At 39.5% G+C, this 19,722-nt stretch overlaps 1 protein-coding gene across 7 annotated transcripts in view; it reads left to right on the forward strand.

The window, feature by feature from the left end:
* MTHFD2L (methylenetetrahydrofolate dehydrogenase (NADP+ dependent) 2 like) overlaps window positions 1-19,722 on the forward strand; it is a 136,936-nt gene that overhangs the window by 78,448 nt on the left and 38,766 nt on the right. For 2 of the 7 annotated variants that reach the window (XM_072775384.1, XM_072775390.1), the window contains one exon: window positions 2,762-3,099. The exons of 4 other annotated variants lie outside the window; for them this stretch is intronic. In XM_072775384.1, coding sequence (XP_072631485.1) covers window positions 2,762-3,084 — 323 coding nt within the window. In that variant the 3' untranslated portion in view covers window positions 3,085-3,099. Of the gene's footprint in view, window positions 1-2,761; window positions 3,100-7,916; window positions 8,051-19,722 lie in introns of those variants that run through there. One more of the 7 variants, XM_072775388.1, reaches the window with a different exon arrangement.

Here is a 19,722-nt window from a genome sequence, read left to right on the forward strand (position 1 = left end):
AAAATGCCACCTGCTTTTGACTCTCGGCTGACCTAAGGACAGCAATACCTCCTGACATTTAGCTTGGGGCTCCTGCAACACAGCTCATACAGTTATGGGAGCCCAGAGCTGAGCCTTAACAGGAGCATTTCTAGAAATAGAACTGTAAAGAGTGTAGCCCTGAGTGTCAGACTTGCAGAGGAGCCAGACTGCCAGTGGAGCCTATGCAGAGGCCACCACAACCTTGCTTATAAGAGAGCAGAATGGAAAAAAAAAAAAAAGACAGCAGGATGCTCTCGGAGGAGACACTCTGTGGAAAATGACTACATAGGCACTTCACAAAGACAATGAAAGACAAACAACAAACTGGTAAACAAGAAAAGCTGATAGTGAGGAAAATAGATATACTAGTACAACCAAAAAAGGACTTCAAAATAAGGACTTTTGATGCCATTAGTAAGATAAGAGATTTCAGCCATGAGAGAAGAATGAAAGTTTAAAAACAAGAATATGGGGTTATGCCACAAGAATAGATAATTATGAAGAATAAATAATAAGAAACATTGGCAATAAAAAATGTAGTTATTGGAATTAAAAAATAAAACTTTAAAAGCAAACTGAATAGCAATGAGCACAGCAGAAAAATAAGTCCACTGGGATAATTAAATGAACTTATCTCAGAATTCAACTTGTGATATGGACAATAATTCAAGAAACTCCTCCAGGAGAGGATAGTAGGGATAATATAGATAGCATCTTAAAGGAGGATCACTGATAATTTTATGACACTAAAGAGAGATAATGAGTTTGAAAAGATTCACTGTGATGAGAAATACTAAAGCAAAATAATTATATTTAGACACATAATATTAAAACTTCAGAACATTAACAATCCTAAGATTTACAAGGGTAAAAGAAAGTATTTGTAAATGAACAAGGATCTGAGTGAAGACTGATTAATTATCAATGGTTGTGGATGCCGGAAGACAATGGAGTAATGTCTTCAAAAATTTGAGGAAGAAAACTGATTGATTTTTTTTTAAAGATTTACTGATTTATTTGAGAGAGAGAAAATGATTGAGGGGGAGGGGCAGAGTGAGAGAAAGAAGCAGACTCCCCGCTGAGGAGGGAGCGGGTTGTGCGGCTCCATCCCAGGACCTCAAGATCATGACCTGAGCCTAAGGCACATGCTTAACCATCTGAGCCATCTAGGTGCGCTGAGGGGGAAAAAATTAAGGTTCTTACCTAGTCGAACTATCACTCAGAAGTGATAGTGAAACAAAGAAAGTTCTAGATATATAAGGACTCAAAGTTTGTCTCCTTTAGAATGAGTCCCTAAAACATCAGTAGAAGGCATGATGTTAAGGTGAGCTCTCCCTCCAAAATATGTCTGTCTGAGGGCAGAATGTGTAGAGTAACACTCAATCTAATATGGCTGAAGTTGGAAATAAAATTTTCAACCAACAATACTACAGGATCTGTGTGAAGAAAGATTATGGAGGCTGAGTAAAAGTGTGGGACAAAGAAAAAACCACATCAGCTCAGCTCTTCAGAGCCTCTGTCTCTTCTCTGAAACTCATTAAAGCCATGGGCCACTGTCCCCACCCTCAGGCCTGGAGAAGTAGCTCAGAGTTTTTGCATAGGGAGACTGGCTGGAAGAACGGAGAGCAATGTAGGTCTTTCTAAGGACAATGACTTTATTTGGAGAGACTAAAGGGAAGATCAAGCCTTGAAGGCACTTTTAAAAATAATGGAGATTTTGGTGGTAGACGAGGAGGCGAGGAGTTCTTGAGAGCAACATGCTAAATCACAGATCAGCTGTATGTTTAACAGAGATACAAGGAAAAATAGAACCAGGAAAACGCCTCCTGTGAGTGGGACAAACGACTGGCCTCAAAGATTATCTCTGTAAAGAAGCTTAAATCTAACTGATTCACACTACAGAGCAATTTGTTCCTCAGGGTATTGTTGAAACACTAGAGCAATCAATTGACAATTAGTGGAGCCTAAAAGCTGGGTTTGATACCAACAGTGAAAGACTAAAATAAATTTATAATCTCTACTATAGAATACACTACAATTTTCCTGGATGTGTGTAGTCATTAGGAGCAAAATTAGGAGAGAGGAGGAAAAAAGAAAGTGATGGCACAAAACGTAACATCACAAAAATTTAAGTTGCATGTAACTAGATTGTGGAACATTTTACAATAAAGAATTATATAAATAAATTTATGCCATGAAATTTTAGAACCTCGATATTTTTATTTTTTATTTTTTTATTTTTTTATTAAACTTTTGTTTTATTGGGTCTCAAAATTCTGTGACAGATTTTTGGTCAAGTGGTTTCCATTAAAAAGTACTGATTTTAAAAACTAATGACTTAAAACTGCCACACACACAAACCAAATGGTCCACACAACATTCTCCCTTCCTTCTGAGGGTTTTACGATGCGCTGTTCTCATTAACCAGACTTTTACTATTCAACCCAAGTGGCCGATTGACACAGTTCTGAGGCCGTTCTTCCACCACCGATCAAGACTGGGGTGGCAGGTGTTGGGGATAATACTCATTTAGCCTCCTGGGCTTTCTGGGCAGACTGGGGGACTCTGCCAGCTCCAGCTGCCTTCTTGTCCTCCGCTTTGAGGACATCCGCGCCACCGTCTGTCTCATGTCACGAGCAGCAAAACGGCCCAGAGGAGGGTGGTCAGAGAAGCTCTCAACACACATAGGTTTGCCAGGAACCACATCCCCAGATTTCACGAACTTGGGACCATCTTCCAGCTTCTTTCCAGAACGACGATCTACCTTCCCCTTCAGCCCAGCAAACTTGCAAGCGCTGTGAGCTGCGGGTCGGCCCAGCACAGGTGCGTGTCCAGCACCGATTTGGCCTGGAGGTTCAGGAGAATCACCTGAGCCGCGAAGCCAGCTGCTTCCACGGGTGGGTCCTTGTTGCTGTCGCCGGCCGCGTCGCCGCGACGAACATCTTTGACAGACACGCTCTTGACATCGAAGCCCACGTTGTCCCCAGGAAGAGCCTCACTCCAGCGTCCCGGTGCATTTCCACAGACTTTCCTTCGGGTGTAACATTGACCGGAGCAAGGTGACCCCCTGCCAGGCCGAAGAACACCAGCCCCCCTCGGCCCCGGGCCGGTACCGACACCACCGATTTTGCAGGCGTCCCGGAGGGGCAGGTGCAAGGGCTTGGCAGGTGGGCGAGTCGGCGGCGGGATGCAGCCAGAGCTCCGAGCAGTGGGTTCCCGCATCCCCGTCCTCACGGGGCACTTTCCGTCCCTGGCCCCACGGCGTGTTAGCCCCTGGCTCCAGCCTGTCGTCACCTTTCCAGCCAGAGACGGCACAAGTGGTGCTGCTGCGTGGGGGGTAGCCAAGCTCCGTGGTGCGGGTGCTGACTTCCTGGGCGATGTCCTCGGGGCTCCTCGGGCTGTGGGGTGGCTCAGTGGGATCCGTTTCGTTAACACCAACGATTAGTTGTTTCACGCCCAGTGTGTAAGCCAGAGGGCACGCTCACGGGTCTGCCCATTCCCCGAGACCCTGCTTCAAATTCACCGACACCAGCAGCAACGACCAGGACAGCACAGTCAGCCTCACGTGTGCCCGGAATCATGGTTTTGATAAAGTCTCTGTGTCCTGGGGCATCAATGATGGTCACGTAATACTTGCTGGTCTCGAATTTCCACAGGGAGATATCAATGGTGATACCACGTTCACGTCCAGCTTTCAGTTTATCCAAGGCCCAGGCATACTTGAAGGAGCCTTTTCCCATCTCAGCAGCCTCCTTCTCAAATTCTTCGATAGTTCTTTGGTGGATCCCACCACATTTGTGGATCAGATGGCCAGTAGTGGTAGACTTGCCCGAGTCTACGTGTCCAATGACGATGATGTTGTTGTGAGTCCTTTCCTGTCCCATTTTTGGTTTAGGTTTAGCGGTGGTTTTCACGACCACCACGCTGTGTTCTGGTGGCAAAACTGTTGCAGGAAAAAAAAAAAAAGCAGTATTTTTAAACCTAAGGGGAAAACATGACCAAAACTAACCTAAGAAGTAGGAAATCTGATTATTAAGTATAAAATAAGTCGAAAGACTAGGGTTCTTCATATTTAAAAAATAAAAGTAATAAGAGGCTCTGAGATAATTTCTGTTAATTCTTTATAAAATATATTATTGTGCCTGATACAAACTGATTTGTGGGAAAAGAAGAAAGGGAAAGGAGAAGGGGAGAGGAAATTTTATTTTATTTTTTTGTTTTTTTTTAATTTTTATTTATTTATGATAGTCACAGAGAGAGAGGGAGAGGCAGAGACACAGGCAGAGGGAGAAGCAGGCTCCATGCACCGGGAGCCCGATGTGGGATTCGATCCTGGATCTCCAGAATCAGCCCTGGGCCAAAGGCAGGCGGCAAACCACTGGGATCCCAAGAGGAAATTTTAAAACTCAGAGACAAAAAAAAAAAAAAAAAAAAAAAAAACCTCAGAGACAAACACATATGTATGTATGTATGTATGTATGAAATAAAGGTGTTGTCAAACTTTGAGAGAAATAGCAATCCAATACATAGTATTAGAACAATTGGCTTGCTGTTTTGGAAGAAAAAAAATCCAATTAGGTTCCTACCTCATACCATACATAAAAATTAATTACAGATGGAAGTAATAATAATAATAATAAAATGAATTATTGGAGATTTTAATGGAAAAACATCTCCATGAATTTCAACCAGGTAAAGCTTTCTTAGAAAAGATATAGACACAAATGAAAAATCAACAACAACAAAAAAAATGACACAATTCAATGCATCAGATTTGTTTGTTTATTTATTTATTTGAGAGAGAAAAAAAAAGAATCACCGTTGAGCATGGAGCCTTATGCTAGGCTCAGTCTCACAACCCTGAGTTCATGACCTAGGCTGAAATCAAGTCAGAAACTCAGTCTATGAGCCACCCAGAGGCCCCCAACATATCAAATTTTTAAAACCTATAGACAAGGTGCCCATTAAAGTTAAAATAAAATATAAAGCATTATATTGGGACAAAAAATCTTCATTATATCCAGTATATATATATACATATTTATTATGTAAACCTAAGGTCTCACATATTTATCACTGAACCAACCTACTAGGACAGAAGCATAGAAATGGTAGAAAATGGTTTTCCCAGTAAAACATGTCTATTGTCCAGGGGACATGATGTTACAGCATGATGCGGTAGGAGCAAGGGATATCGTATAGCACATATACATGTGCCATATCATGTGCGATTACTTGTAGGCCCAGCTTGGCTCTCTCCCATGTCTCCTCTTGAGGTTGTCTCTGATTGTATCCAGCTTCCATCCAAATGCACCGGGGAATGCACAGCTTCTACTTTTATTTCTTGGCCAGGAATTGCATGACCCTGAAAGTCTTATGAGAAGACAACACAGTGGGTGGGGCCAGTGAGCTTGAGACCTCAGGTCTTGGGAAGCCACCCTGGATCCAATGGTGACAGAAACTTACCATGGTAAGGAACAGTCTCATATAAATAAATCTTTTTAAATGATCATGAAAAATACAAAAACCTAATTTTAAAAGGGGTGATTTATAAAAGACGTTTAAATAGTCAGTAAATATGAAAAATTTCTCAATGTCACTAATAATCAGGTAAATGCCAACTCGAAATGAGATACTTTTTCACACATCAGATTGGCAAAGAATAAAGTCTGATGATATTAAATGTTGACAGGGATGTAGGAAAGCATATACTTGTAAACACGCTGAAAGAGATGTGCTTCATGGCAGTCACTCCAGAAGGTAACTTGAAAATGCTAATAAATCTGAAAATGTGCCTATCATATGGTGTAGAGATCTCATTTTTCAAGTGACTAAAGAGAAATCTGCTGGTATAATCAAAAATGTTTACTGCAGTTTGTTTTAATAGTGAATAACTAAAAATAGTGAAAGTGTTCACCAGTAGAGGAATAGATAAATAGAATGGGTGCATGCATACAACAGATAACACTTGAATACTGTAGACTTATAGGTATTGATGTGAACCTTCTTTATAAAAATGTATTCACCTAAAATAATATAATCATGGGACTCTGCTTCTGACCAAGATATAGGAACAGGGTGTTTTCCTTGCCTGAAACAACTGGAAAACACACACACAGACACACACAAGATATATGAAAAAGCAATTTACATTCACTAGACTCAGCAACTCTCCCTTGAGACATAAGAAACTAATAAGGTGAGCACTTTGATTATCCCATCTGGGCTTGAGGGTTTCAAGGCTGTGCCATGAGATGGGGGTCACCCTGGTAAAGCACACAGGACTTTCTGAGCTGAGGAGAATGAGCCTTGAGTCTGGGAAGACCATAGTGGCTGAAGTTCACAGGACACAGTATCGCTAAGAGGCTGCAGAGAGAGAGACTCAGATGGGGGGGGGGGGGGGCATTCAGTACTCAGGGTGCATGTATATAAGGAAACTTATACAGAGAAAGAATCACCTAAAAGGAATGGAGAGAACAGTGCCCAGCACCTACATAGAGCCATTTCTATTTTCCAGACCGGAAAAACCCAAGATCCACAGGCCTTTGGGTGGAATACATAGAAAATATATGTAGTTGAACATACCTCTAGCCAGACTGATTAGGGAAAACAAATAGAAAAGACAAATTGCCAGTATCAAGAATGAGAGAGTTGATGTAATTACAAATTCTAACATGTTAAAAGGATAATAAGGGAATATGATGAAAAATGTATGCCAATAAATATAACAGGTTAGATGAAATGAACCAATGTTTTTTGAAAGACACGAAGTACCAAAGCTCACTCAAGAAGAAAGCTAGAGGGGCTCCTGGGTGGCTCAGTGGTTGAGCATCTGCCTTCAGCTCAGGTCATGATCCCATGGTCCTGGGATCGAGTCCCACATCGGGCTCCCTGCAAAGAGCTTGTTTCTCCCTCAGCCTATGTCTCTGCCTCTCTCTGTGTGTCTCCCATGAATAAATAAATAAAATCTTTAAAAAAAGAAAAAAAGAAGAAAACTAGAACCTAAATAGCCCTATATCTATCAAAGGAATTACATTTATAAAGTTCATCCCACAAAGAAATCTCAATGCCCAAATGGCTTCACTGGTGAATTTTACCTAGCATTTAAAGAAGTATTGGGGCAGCCCCGGTGGCCCAGCGGTTTAGCACCACCTTCAGCCTGGGGTGTGATCTTGGAGACCCTGGATCGAGTCCCATGTCGGGCTCCCTGCATGGAGCCTGCTTCTCCCTCTGCCTGTGTCTCTGCCTCTCTCTCTCTCTCTCTCTCTCTATCTGTCACGAATAAATAAATAAAATTTAAAAAAAAAATAAAGAAGTATTACCAGTTCTATACCAACTCTTCCAGAAAATTGAAAAAGAAGGAACACTTCCCAACTGGCCAGCATTACTCTGATACTAAAACTAGACAAAGATTACAAGAGTAGAAAACTATAGACTGCTATCTCTTGTGAATATAGATGCAAATATTCTGACCAAAACTTTTGCAAATTTAATATATTAAAAGAATAATGCATCATGACCAAATGAAGTCTACCACAGGAATGCAAGATTGGTCTAACTTTCAAAAAGAGCAACCCATGTAATTCACCATTTTAACAAACTAAAACCGACCAAACAAAAATAATAATATATTTTTTAAAGATTTTATTTATTTATTCATGAGAGACACACACAGAGAGAGAGAGAGAGAGATCTCCAAGATCACACCCCAGGCTGACGGTGGCGCTAAACTGCTGGGCCACTGGGGCTGCCCAAAAAAATAATAATTTTTAAAAATCTCAATAGCCCCAGAAATCACAGTTGACCAAATCCATCATTCGTCCCACAAAAACTCTCAGCAGAGTGAGAAAGAGACTTCTTCAACCTAATAAATAGCATTTATGAAAACCTTCCAGCTAACATCATACTTCACAGTAAAAGAATGAATACTTTCCCCCGAAGATCAAGAACAAGACAAAGTCTGCCCTCTGACCACTTCAATCTAACATTCTACTGGAGGTTCTGTCCAGTGTAATCAGGTAAGGAAAGTGATAGAGTGTATCCAGGTTGGGAAGGAAGAAGTAAAATGGTCTTTATTTTCAGACAACATGATTATCTGAAAATCCTGTGGAATCTACAAAACAACTGCTAGAATTTGTGAGTCAGGTTGGCAAGTTCGCAAGATATATGGTCAGTATAATAATAGTAATTATATAATAATTATATAATAATCATTAATACCTATGTGCTTACCCCTTCCCAAGAAGTAAAATATTACCAGTAACTTGCATCTAGTATGTGCTTCTTATTCCATCCCTATGTTTTAAGAGCCTCTCCATGTTTTATGTGTAGTTTATATGCAGGAGCATATAAATGTAGACAAAGGAATGAGAAAAAGATTAGAAGATTAGGAGAATACACAGCAGTCTAGCAAGGGGATAAGAATGGGGATTAAGTTCGAGTTATACTTTACCTATATCTACAGTTCTAATATTTTAAAGGACAATAAAGTGCAAACATAGAAAAAACACTTGAAGTAAATATGCCAAGTGTTTATATTTGTTAAATCTGAGTGGTGGCATTATGAGGGGTTCTTTTTTTTTCTTCCTACTTTCTGCGTTATTACTTTGTTTTTCATATATCTTTCTATGTTACTTCTCTATGTTGTTTAAATTTCCAGAAACAAAAAGGAGGTGATTTTTATATAACATCATAAATGAGAAGTTCTGATGTACAGTGGTCTGAAGGAGTAATAAAAGACCTTTCATGTTATCATAAGTGGAGGTATTAGGGATCTCTTAGAAAACAAATTCACTGCCCATTACAATTGGTAGAATATACGTCGATTTCTAACTTGCATCTTTCAAGTATTTTATTTATGACCAATTTGTTTGTTTGTCTTACTTCATACTGTTGTAGTAGAACAAGTCATGCCAAAATTCTGTGGCACAAAACAACAGTCATTATTATAACTCCCAGCTCTGGTTTGCTGGGGGATTGATCCCTGGGCTAGGCTGAGCTGACTGATTTGTGTCTCTAGAAGTGTCTGTGAGTCTGCTGGGTCTCTCCTCTGCTCTGGGGTTGAGTGATGCACTATAACTGTTCCATGCGTGTCTCCTTAACCTGGGACCAGCACACAGGCCCAGATGTGAGTTTATAGTGATTGCGGGGTTGCCAAAGGGCAAGTGGAAAGATGCAAGACCTTTTGGGGAGAGGTTTTGAACTCGCATATTGTCATTTCTGCCTTATTCTGTTGGACTGATTGATTTCTACAGCCAGGCTCAGATTCTAAGCATGGAAAATAGACTCCATCTCTTAAATAAAGAGACTGCAAAGTCATGTGTTAAGGAGTTTGAATACAGGGGGAATAGGGATAAAGAATTAGGGCCTTTAATGCAGTATATACATTTGACGACTTAATATATACTTATATATGTAAACATAAAACACATTTTTATGAAGGATTTTTTTATTATGTGTCTTCCTCTTTGATTTATGCCATACTATGTCATGCTATGCTATTTCTTAAAAAAAAAAAAAATGCTGATGGGTACTGGATTGTTTCAAGACTCATTAATGGGTCACAGACCACAGTTTAAAAAATACTCTCATCAGTGGGAGAGACTGTGTTGTGTGAATGGAAGTTTCAGTTCCTGGGTTCCAGAGGGAAGGCTTTTACAGGAGGATCTTCACTTGCATAAAGACAGCAGGAAGCAGAGTAGCAAACACAAAGCAGTTTATAAGGACAGGACACTCTCAATGGGAGGATGGGCAGACCCAGACTTGGCAACCACCCTGAGACCACAGGGGTCCTTTCCTTTTATGTGGGCAGGGTCTTGGGTCACAGACAGGGTAGTCTCTAATGGAAGCTGCTTCCAGTCATTTGACAGACTCCTCCCACAGGTTGGGAAGGGGAGTGTTTGATGCTACAAGGTTTGTACTGGAAATGTCACGGCAGCTTTCCCCCCTGGTGGGGAGGGCAGTAAAACCGCAATGCAAATTGCATTTAGGAATTTCCTTCGGGGCAGAGGTGAGAGAGGAGAGCACGGGTTCTGCTCTGAGGTCTTGGAAGCCACAAGGCTAAGATGTTGAGGGGTCTGGGAAGCCACAAAGTCAGGATGATGTGGTCCCAGGCTTCTAAGGTGTGATGTTGTGCTTCTAATGTGTAACCTATGTATCGCCGTCCTTGCTTCTAGCTCCCGTCTAACTATCAATACCATGTTATAACATAGCATATGCAGGTACGATAACTTTCTCTTCTTCCACTTTTTTTTTTTTTTTGTCCAGAATAATGTGTGAATGATTCTGGCATATCCTGAGCATGAATTGGGTAATTTCCAGATGCCAGGCAATGTGCTAGGCATTTTATATGCATCATTTCATTTACTTCTCTAGCCATTTTTATGAAGTTGTTATTATTCTAGATATATAGGTAAAGAAACTGGGACTGAAATTGAAATAGGCATTTCTTCAAGGTTACCCAGGTTTTAACTGTACAGCCTGAGATTTAAACCTGAATCTTAGATGTTGGGCAAGGAACAGAGGAGGCTAGACAAGCATTTAAACTTTGCCATGACTAGTATTTTTGTCATGGATAATCCTAAATATATAGATTAGTAAAATAGTAATTTGATACATATACAACCTGCCAAGTTTAATATTTCTTTATCAACACTTGTCTAGCAACAAGCTTTCTAGAGCAGTACTTGTCTAGTAAAAATCTAGACAAGATCCCTAGTTTTATGTGGTAGATAAAGAAGAAAGGCAGTTTATCTAATTCGCACATGTGGAGGCTTCATTATTTTCTTTTTTTTTTTTTTCATTATTTTCTTTTAAGAAGCAAAGCACTGTTAAATTGTCTTCCCAACATACTTTAAACATGATAGATTAAAGTCAGTTATCTATGCTTGAGATTCTGGTAGTTGTAGATCTGGCTTAATTCTTTTTTTTTTTTTTTTTTAAAGATTTTATTTATTTATTCGTGATAGACACAGAGAGAGAGAGAGAGAGAGAGGGAGAGACACAGGCAGAGGGAGAAGCAGGCTCCATGCAGGGAGCCTGACATGGGGCTTGATCTCAGGTCTCCAGGATCTGGCCCTGGGCTGAAGGCGGCGCTAAACCACTGAGCCACCCAGGTGCCCTGGTTTAATTCTAAAAACATTTCAGTTTTTTGGTGATCAATTATCTAGACCAACCGCTGTATCCTTAAACATCTGTTAGCCTACCCCCTCCCAATTGTTATTGACTTTTTCATTAATATCTTTTAAAAGTTCATTTGAAGTAGTAAAAAACTCAAGCTTCATCTATTTGGACTCTCCTTCTAGCTTCCCTGAGGTTGTGTGTAAGGACCCAGACATGGTGGGGCACTTAGTTCTCACTATTATGCTCCTTAACTGTCTTCCAATGAACTATCCTTCATCTCATCTGGTCCTCAGCCAACTGTCTACACATGCACTGGCCCTTGTGTTTCCAGTGGCTTATCACTCTGCAACAGGAAACTCTATTTTTTTGTTGTTGTTGTTTAAGACTTTATTTATTCATGAGAGACACAGAAAGAGAGAGAGAGAGGCAGAGACACAGAGCCTGATGCGGGACTCGATCCCAGGACCCCGGGATCACAACCTGAACCAAAGGCAGACACTCAACCACTGAGCCACCCAGGCATCCCTGCAGTGGTAAACTCTTAACTAAGTGTCTAAGGCATCTGCCTAGGCTCTTCTTAGATCCATTTAATTATTTGGAGCCATGACACCTTCTGAACCTCCACCCAGACCATGAGGAAAAGATGCCTTTGTTTTTGAACATCCCAAACCAATACTGGATTTTTTGCCAACTCTCCAAGACACAGCCCAAGGCACATTGACTGGCAACGTCTCCCTGGGAACCTCTCAAGTCTTAAGCTCTCACCACCTCTTCCAACTGTCCTGACTTTATATTTAGCCCTTTTTCTAGCTTGAGTCCCTCTATCTTTCCTAAGTGTTAGTCTTTTGAAATCCAAGAGCCAGAGAGGAATTCCTTCTTCTCTCTCCTCTTTCCTGTCTGTATCACTTCTCTGAGTCTGTAAGCACAGATGGTCTCAGCCACAGCTTGACTGCTTCAAGGAGGTGTGTGGCATTAAGCTCTGATGGCTGCTTTTTGTAAACCAAGTGCCTAATAAGCTAGGCCTAAGAGTTTTGATTGCCAAGGCATACACTTCAAAGAGGCATCCATTTCAAAGATGGCTATCTCCAGTAAACACCTCTCCAGCTACTAGATAAAGAGCCAGGCTGGCCCTCCCTGCCAGAGATCTTGGTTGGTTTTGATAACTGAGCACTTGGGCTGCTTTGTGTTTTCTCTTCCTGCACTTTAAATTTCCACCCTAACCCACAATGAAAGCAGAATCCCAGGCCTGTATATCTCTCCTTATGGGTGACTTCACTGTGTGCCCATGGTGTGCTGTCATATAAATAATAAACTTTTCCTTTTTCTCAAAGTTTCCTGATGGTTATTGCTGACAATGTCTTACAGTCATAATAAAAGCCACAAGGGCTGGTCCAGCCACAAAACTGGTTACCAATAGGCTGACACCAGCCCACAATGAGACAGGAGAAGGGAAGGTCTAGGACTATAGACAAAGGGAATTACAGGGATTATCCAAAAATGTTTTGTGTTTCCTGAATATCGGGTCTCTTTTGTATGCATTATTGAGACTATCTGGCCTTTAGGAGCTACATCCTTAAAGAAAAGGAATTGGACTCCCTAGTTTTCAAATTTGACTCTGGGGAACCTAAGGGGCTGTTGGCTGGCTGTAGAGCACCACCCCCCAACCCCATCTCTTTGCAACTAGTACATTTCTCCTTGCTTTGATAATGTTACATATTGAGCTTGGTAAACATTTTTCCTTTAAAGAAAGGGGTTAAAAATGTTTGAAATCCATTCCATTTGACTTTAATACTCTGTGTATATAGCATAGTGGTTAGTAATATAGCCCCCTGCCCATTACCCCCACTGTCCTTCAACCTCTACTCATGCCCCAGATGCACCAATGTCTATTTGAAGGGAACAAGGTTTGGTTGATGAGAGGAAGAAAAGAGAAGTGTGCATCCAGCTCCTACAAGTTCACTGGATTTTGGAGAGAAAAGATTCAAGGCAGAAGCTGAGGGAACTACTCAAGAGTGATCCTGTGAATTTCTGAGAACAAAGGGATTCCATACTCCTAAATGATCAAATATGGCAAAGAGCAGGATCCTGCTAGCCCTCAGTTCTGTGAGAAACCTGGCATTGTTCTGGCACCCCAAGGATTAGAGGCTTTGTTAGATATCCAGAGATTGTCCTTGGTATGGACAGTATATTCTAATGATATGCATCACAGCCAAATAATACCCAATAGGAACCAAAGAAGCCAGAGAAAAAGAAAATATGCTCTGTAGTCATTGCCACTGACTCACTAGTTTATAAATAACTTTTTGAAGGTTCCTAGAAATAACAGGGGGGCTTTGGGAGGAAGACACTGAAGTACTCTTACTAGTATTGTAGGTTCTATTTAGGATACAGTTAGCCATCATATGACTCTCAAAGCAAATAATGCTGAAGAAAGCTTTTCTAATCTAGAGAGAAACGTACACATTCATACAAATTCCACTGCAATTACTCTTGTTATTTATGTAGAAGGACAACTTCCATCGGCAGGAGTGATCCACCTGAATAAGCATTTCCATGGTGTTACTTTTATATCTGAACAAGAGTTCTGGTTTTGTTCCCAGCCTCACCTCTGACTCATCATTGTGAAACTAAGAAATCATTTAGCCTCTCAGCACCTCAAAATCTCTCTTCTGTGAATGAGGATAATGGGTAAACCTTCTCTTGCTTCACTGAATTGTTGTGAAGTTTAATTAGATAATGTTTGCACAGCCCTTTGAACTCTACTAATTAAATTGATGTGTAAATATGGTGCTTCCTTTTATCAGGATGCCTTGACTGAGCCGTTTCATAAAGACTTAAAGATGACCACGATAGGAGGATTCATAAGGAAGGGATTTTTTTTTTTTTAGTTCATGTGAACTCAATTCTGACATTGTCAAATAGACATCTGAAAATATTCAGTTTGAATTCTAATTAATAGGACTAAGGATATAGCCTCAAACTTGCTCAAGGGGTAATGGTTACACCTTCATATCAGGGTAAACTTAGCACCTAGGCTATACTATTGTGCTCTGTGTGTGCTTTAGGTATTGGTGTTGTTGGGGGTTTTTTTAAAGATTTTTTAAAGATTTTATCTATTCATGAGCAACACAGAGAGAGAGGCAGAGACATAGGCAGAGGGAGAAGCAGGCTCCCCACAGGGATCCCCCAGGACCCTGGGATCACAACCTGAGCCAAAGGTGAACACTCAATCATTGAGCCACCGAGGTGGCCCCCTTTTAAAGATTTTATTTAGTTATTTGAGAAAGCACAAGAGTACAAGTGGGGGAGGGGCAGAGGGACATGCAGACGCCTCACAGAGCAAGGAGACCCTGAGATCATGACCTGAACTAGAGTCAGATGCTTAACTGACTGAGGCATCCAGGTGCCCCTTATTGGCATTGTTTTTAAGGTGTTATGTTTATTCATTATATTTCACTAAGAAAACACTGGTGATTTATTTCATATTTGTCATATAAGGAATCACCCAATAACAGATTTGTAGTCATCTAATAAGAAAGTCATAACTTTTGAAGTAGCGTGATTCAGTGTAGCTCACCCATGGGTTAGTCTACTTATCAATGAAAGAGATTTTCACCTACAATAGAGAAATCCTAGATAAATCAGAAATCCACTTACTAAATTTTCTAATGAGAATAGTTCACCATAAAATAATTATCCCAATTATTTCTGAAAATCTGTATTAATAATAGGTCTTTTTTTTCTCTCAGAAATAAATTCATAGATGGATTAATTGGCTTGGGGAAAAAAATATAAGCCTTCCTCTATAAACTGGCCTTGGGCTTTACCGTGTAATTATATTTGTAAGCTAGAATTTTTTAATGATGATATCATAAGTATGTAGCAATTAAATTTCATGTATTACTGAATATCCCAGTATATAGAATTGAAATGTTTTATCAGGAATTTAGCCAATTGAGAGTTTTGAAAACTATTAAATATCAGGATGGGAGTTCATAACAGCAAATGCTTCTGTAAAATCTAATACCTACTTTATTATACATAAGTAATGTTTCTTCTGTCGTCTGTACTTCTGGAATATATTTGCTGATGGACCAGCTTAATATAAAAGTACTTTGAACTGTTAGAAACTTCAGATTCCACTTCTGATTCTTATCTTCTGAAATGGATTCTCTGTCCTGAGTCCTCATCTGAATGAAAGAGTAGAATTCCAGGAATTCTTTAGGCCCTGGCTGAGGACTTGTGAGAAGTGTGGTGTGAAGTGCCTTAGTAGACTCTAGGCATAGCAGGCCCAGATGGGTACAGTGTTGATATTTTCAGAAGAAGGCAAATAAGTATTGATTATTATGATCTAAAGAGACACTAAAGAAAACAAAATACAAATCTAAAACCACAATATATTGCCTCAGGAGGTTCAAAGACAATAGAATTTGAGTTTGCTACTATAGGAAACAGGGAATGGATATTCCATTTATGGCTCTAAAATTCTGAATGAAAATACATCCTTACCCACTGGGGTTTTTAACTAGGAGGATGAATGTTTTAAGGATCAGTTCTCTATTAGTTTTACTCTAACTTGAGCTTATTTTGGAAAACAAACCTTTCTAGATTTTGGAAAATCTTTAACACTGGCTTTCAGCTCAGAATAAGACTGGATCTTAAAACCAAAGCAGTTTTCCTTGCACTCTGGAGGTTTCTGGCCAGCCAGGAGAGAAAGGAACAAGTCAGAAGAAAATGGCAGAAATAGCTGAGGAATAATAGGATGAAGGCTATTAGGATTGTACTGAGATTTGGAGGAATCTAGAAGAGACACCAATTTTAGGTTTTTATCTTTTGTTTGCCGTGGCCAAGACATCTTTTAAGGGAACAGTTTTGGATTCTGAATACCTTTGGAAAATTCCTCAAAAACAGTAAAAAACGCAGACCACTGGATGTGTGGAATTCTGTTCCTTTACGCTGTAACATAAGTCTCCAACAAACACTTTTGTTCACCTCAAAAGTTCTTCAAGATGGCTATTATAATTCTAAATTATTCTTGGTGGAATAATGCCATCTAGAAAGGTAATCATAAGAATTTGGGAATTGGTATAAACATGTAAGAAGCAGGAGTCTATATCAGAGGGAATAAGAGTGTTGGTACTGAGGCAAATCCAGGAGAGTCTGGGACTGGTGAGTTGAAAGTGCTGCTTGTATACCTTGTGCCTCACCCCCCCGCCCCCCTTGTCTAATGGCTGGCCTGTCTCCAGCTACAAACCTGACCAATTTGTGGCTCTCCCCAGACAGAAAGGTTTGGGGAGATTTCACAGACAAAACAAGGCTCTTGTTTTATGAAAAAAGTTCTCATAAAATTTTACTTAGTGACCTGAGGCATAGTTTTTCCACAGGATTTTCCAAAGTTCAGAAGATACTCTCTGAATTTCTCAATTCCTAGGGCCAGTTTGAAGAATGGATTTATCCAGGTTACTCACATATCCTCCCTGTGAACTTCTCCCATATAGATATACAACAAAAATGACAGGGACATAGACAAATTTCATTCTAAGTAATGACTGATCTCTACTAAGGATAAAAGATTTTTAAATTAAAAAAAAAAGATTTTTAAATGATCAGGTAATCAAAGATTCCTAAAGAGGGTTCCTTATTCATAGAAGACAAAATAAATCCAGCATTTGGGGAGCTTTAATAAAAGAAACCAAAGTTCAGACTCAAAAACAAGACTGACCTCATCATTCCAGTCAGAGAGACCAATAGCTCCCTATCTCAGCAAGAGGCTCTAGGGGCCACAGAGGCACCCATGGTTTTGAGTTGAAATCTTGAGTCATGGCCAAGAGTGATTATTGATGAGATCTTCATGGGTCCCCAATATTGTTGAGTACTGGCTCTCCCTAAATACCCAAACAATCCATTGATAAAACAATCTGAGCTTATGGTTATAGAAGCGTGGGAAAACACTGTCTTAGCAGTCTTTTAGGAAGAGCGCTGTCCTGGAGCTTCCTAAAATCATCCAGCCTGTGAAGGTTGATTCTGAGCTTCTCTTTCTATGTTCAGTTGATGTCATTTGCCATAGAACAGTATTTATACCACAGAAATCATAAAATTCCACAAATCAGGGATGCCCCCTCAGCTCCCAAAAGCCAGTTTGCCTTAGTAGTGTCTTGGGGTATAGAAGCAAATTTGGGATTCTTAGATGTCGAAATTTGTTTTAAGGCAAATCTTTTAATGTGGAGGCTTGCTTAGAATTAGGTAAAGATCATAATATAAAAGGCTAGGATTGGTGGGTAAACAAGGAGAGGATTTTGAAGCAAGGATTTTCGAGAGTCTTGGAGAACAAAGAGTCATTTGATACTATCTACTGAAAAGTCAAACAATTGGATGTTAATTAAAATGAGTTTTTAAATAACTTCTCAAGACAGTGAAATTATTTGCAACTTCTGTCTTTCAGAGCAAGAGTTTCCTGGAATAATAAAGTCATCTTGATGAAGATAGTAGAATAATAAAGTCATATTAATGTATACAGTAAGCTATGTGGGTGTGGATAGTTTCGGTTCTCACCTACAATGCTTGAGTCTTCGAATTATGTAAGAATTAAGGATAGGTTTCCATGGAATGATCACAGCAAAAATAAATTAATAAATCAATCAATAAAAATAAAGCTCATAGGAAATAGTTATTTGAACTATAAGAAAAGTTCATTTTCAACTTTCACAAAATGTAAAAAAAAAAAAAAAAAAAAACCCAAAACCCCAAAAAACAGAAAACAACAACTAATAGCATTTAAAACCTATTGGTGTTAAATATTCACCAAATATTTATTTATTTATTTATTTATTTATTTATTTATTTATTTATTTTTAAGATTTTATTTATTTATTCATGAGAGACAGAGAGAGAGGCAGAGACATAGGCAGAGGGAGAAGCAGGCTCGATGCAAGGAGCCTGATGTGGGACTCAATCCTGGGACTCCAGGATCACACCCTGAGCCAAAGGCAGGCACTAAGCCGCTGAGCTACCCCAGGAGTCCCTTTTACCAAATATTTAAATAGTTTTTAATTCTATACCACTGTAACTCAAGTGATAAGAATTTAAATATATTGCATTTGTATACTTGGGGAGCTAAATATATCATGTCTAAGAAATCTCTTTTCAGTGCCTTTAAAAATATAATTAATGAACTCCGTGGTCCTGGAGTCCTGGGATCAAGTCCCACATCGGGCTCCCTGCACGGAGCCTGTTCTCTCTCTGCCTCTCTCTGTGTGTCTTTCATGAATAAATAAATAAAATCTTTAAAAAAATAATAAAATAAAATAAAATAAAATAAAATAAAATAATAAAATGAATCCTAGAAATGGAAGTGCCTGGGTGGCTCAGTTAGTTAAGTATCTGCCTTTAGCTCAGGTCATGATTCCAGGGTCCTGGGATTGAGCCCTGCATTGGGCTCCCTGCTTAGTGGGGAGTCTGAGTCTACCTCTGCCCCTCCCTTTTGCTCGTGTTCTCTCTCTGGCACTCTGTCTCAGATAAATAAATAAAATCTTTTTTAAAAATATCGTAGAAATGGAAGGCATTATAACCTTCCCAGATTAATTCCTTCTTTATGTGATTGTGAATATCCCTAGTGAGGAATAAGGGCAGTATATACTTTCTTTGTGGAGCATTTTTTTATTCTTTTTTTATTTTTATTTATTTATTTATTTATTTATTTATTTATTTATTTATTTATTTATTTATGATAGTCACACACGGAGAGAGAGGCAGAGACACAGGCAGAGGGAGAAGCAGGCTCCATGCAGGGAGCCCGACGTGGGATTCGATCCCGGGTCTCCAGGATCGCGCCCTGGGCCAAAGGCAGGCGCCAAACCACTGCGCCACCCAGGGATCCCCATAAAAAAATTTTAAAATGGCATCAACAAATACTTTTCATGGAAGACCTCAATAGACCTTTTTACAGATGCATTGATCACCATTTTTTGGAAAACGTTATTTAACTATCCATGACCTATAACAATAGTAGCTTTTGTCCAACCCATGTCTTTCCACCAAGTTAATAAGGGTTTAGTGAAAAATTTTGTCAAATTTGATGCTGTAATTAAGAAATCAGGGATGCATAAAAAAAAAAAAGAAAGAAAGAAATCAGGGATGCCTGGGTGGCTCAGCGGTTTAGCGCCTGCCTTTGGCCCAGGGCGTGATCCTGGAGTCCCGGGATCAAGTCCCACATTGGGTTCCCTGCTGGAGCCTGCCTCTCCCTCTGCCTGTGTCTCTGCCTCTTTCTTTGTGTGTCTCTCATGAATAAATAAATAAAATCTTTTAAAAAAATCATCTGTAGTTTTCTGAACAGAAATGATCATCACTGCATTTTTTTTATCACTGCATTTAATTATAATAGCAAAATATTAAAAAGTTCAGAACTATGTAACTTATGGTAATTCATATAATAAATTATTTCATGTGGGTTTTAAATGTCAAATAATTGATAAAACGGGAAAATGCTCACAATTTAATTTTAATGACAAAATGGTAGGGTACATAAATGCAATATTAGCAAAGTTATAAGTATTTTATATATGACATATAAATATTTTGAAA

The sequence above is a fragment of the Canis lupus genome, chromosome 14 (assembly GCF_048164855.1).
Source record: "Canis lupus baileyi chromosome 14, mCanLup2.hap1, whole genome shotgun sequence".
Classification (NCBI taxonomy): domain Eukaryota; kingdom Metazoa; phylum Chordata; class Mammalia; order Carnivora; family Canidae; genus Canis; species Canis lupus.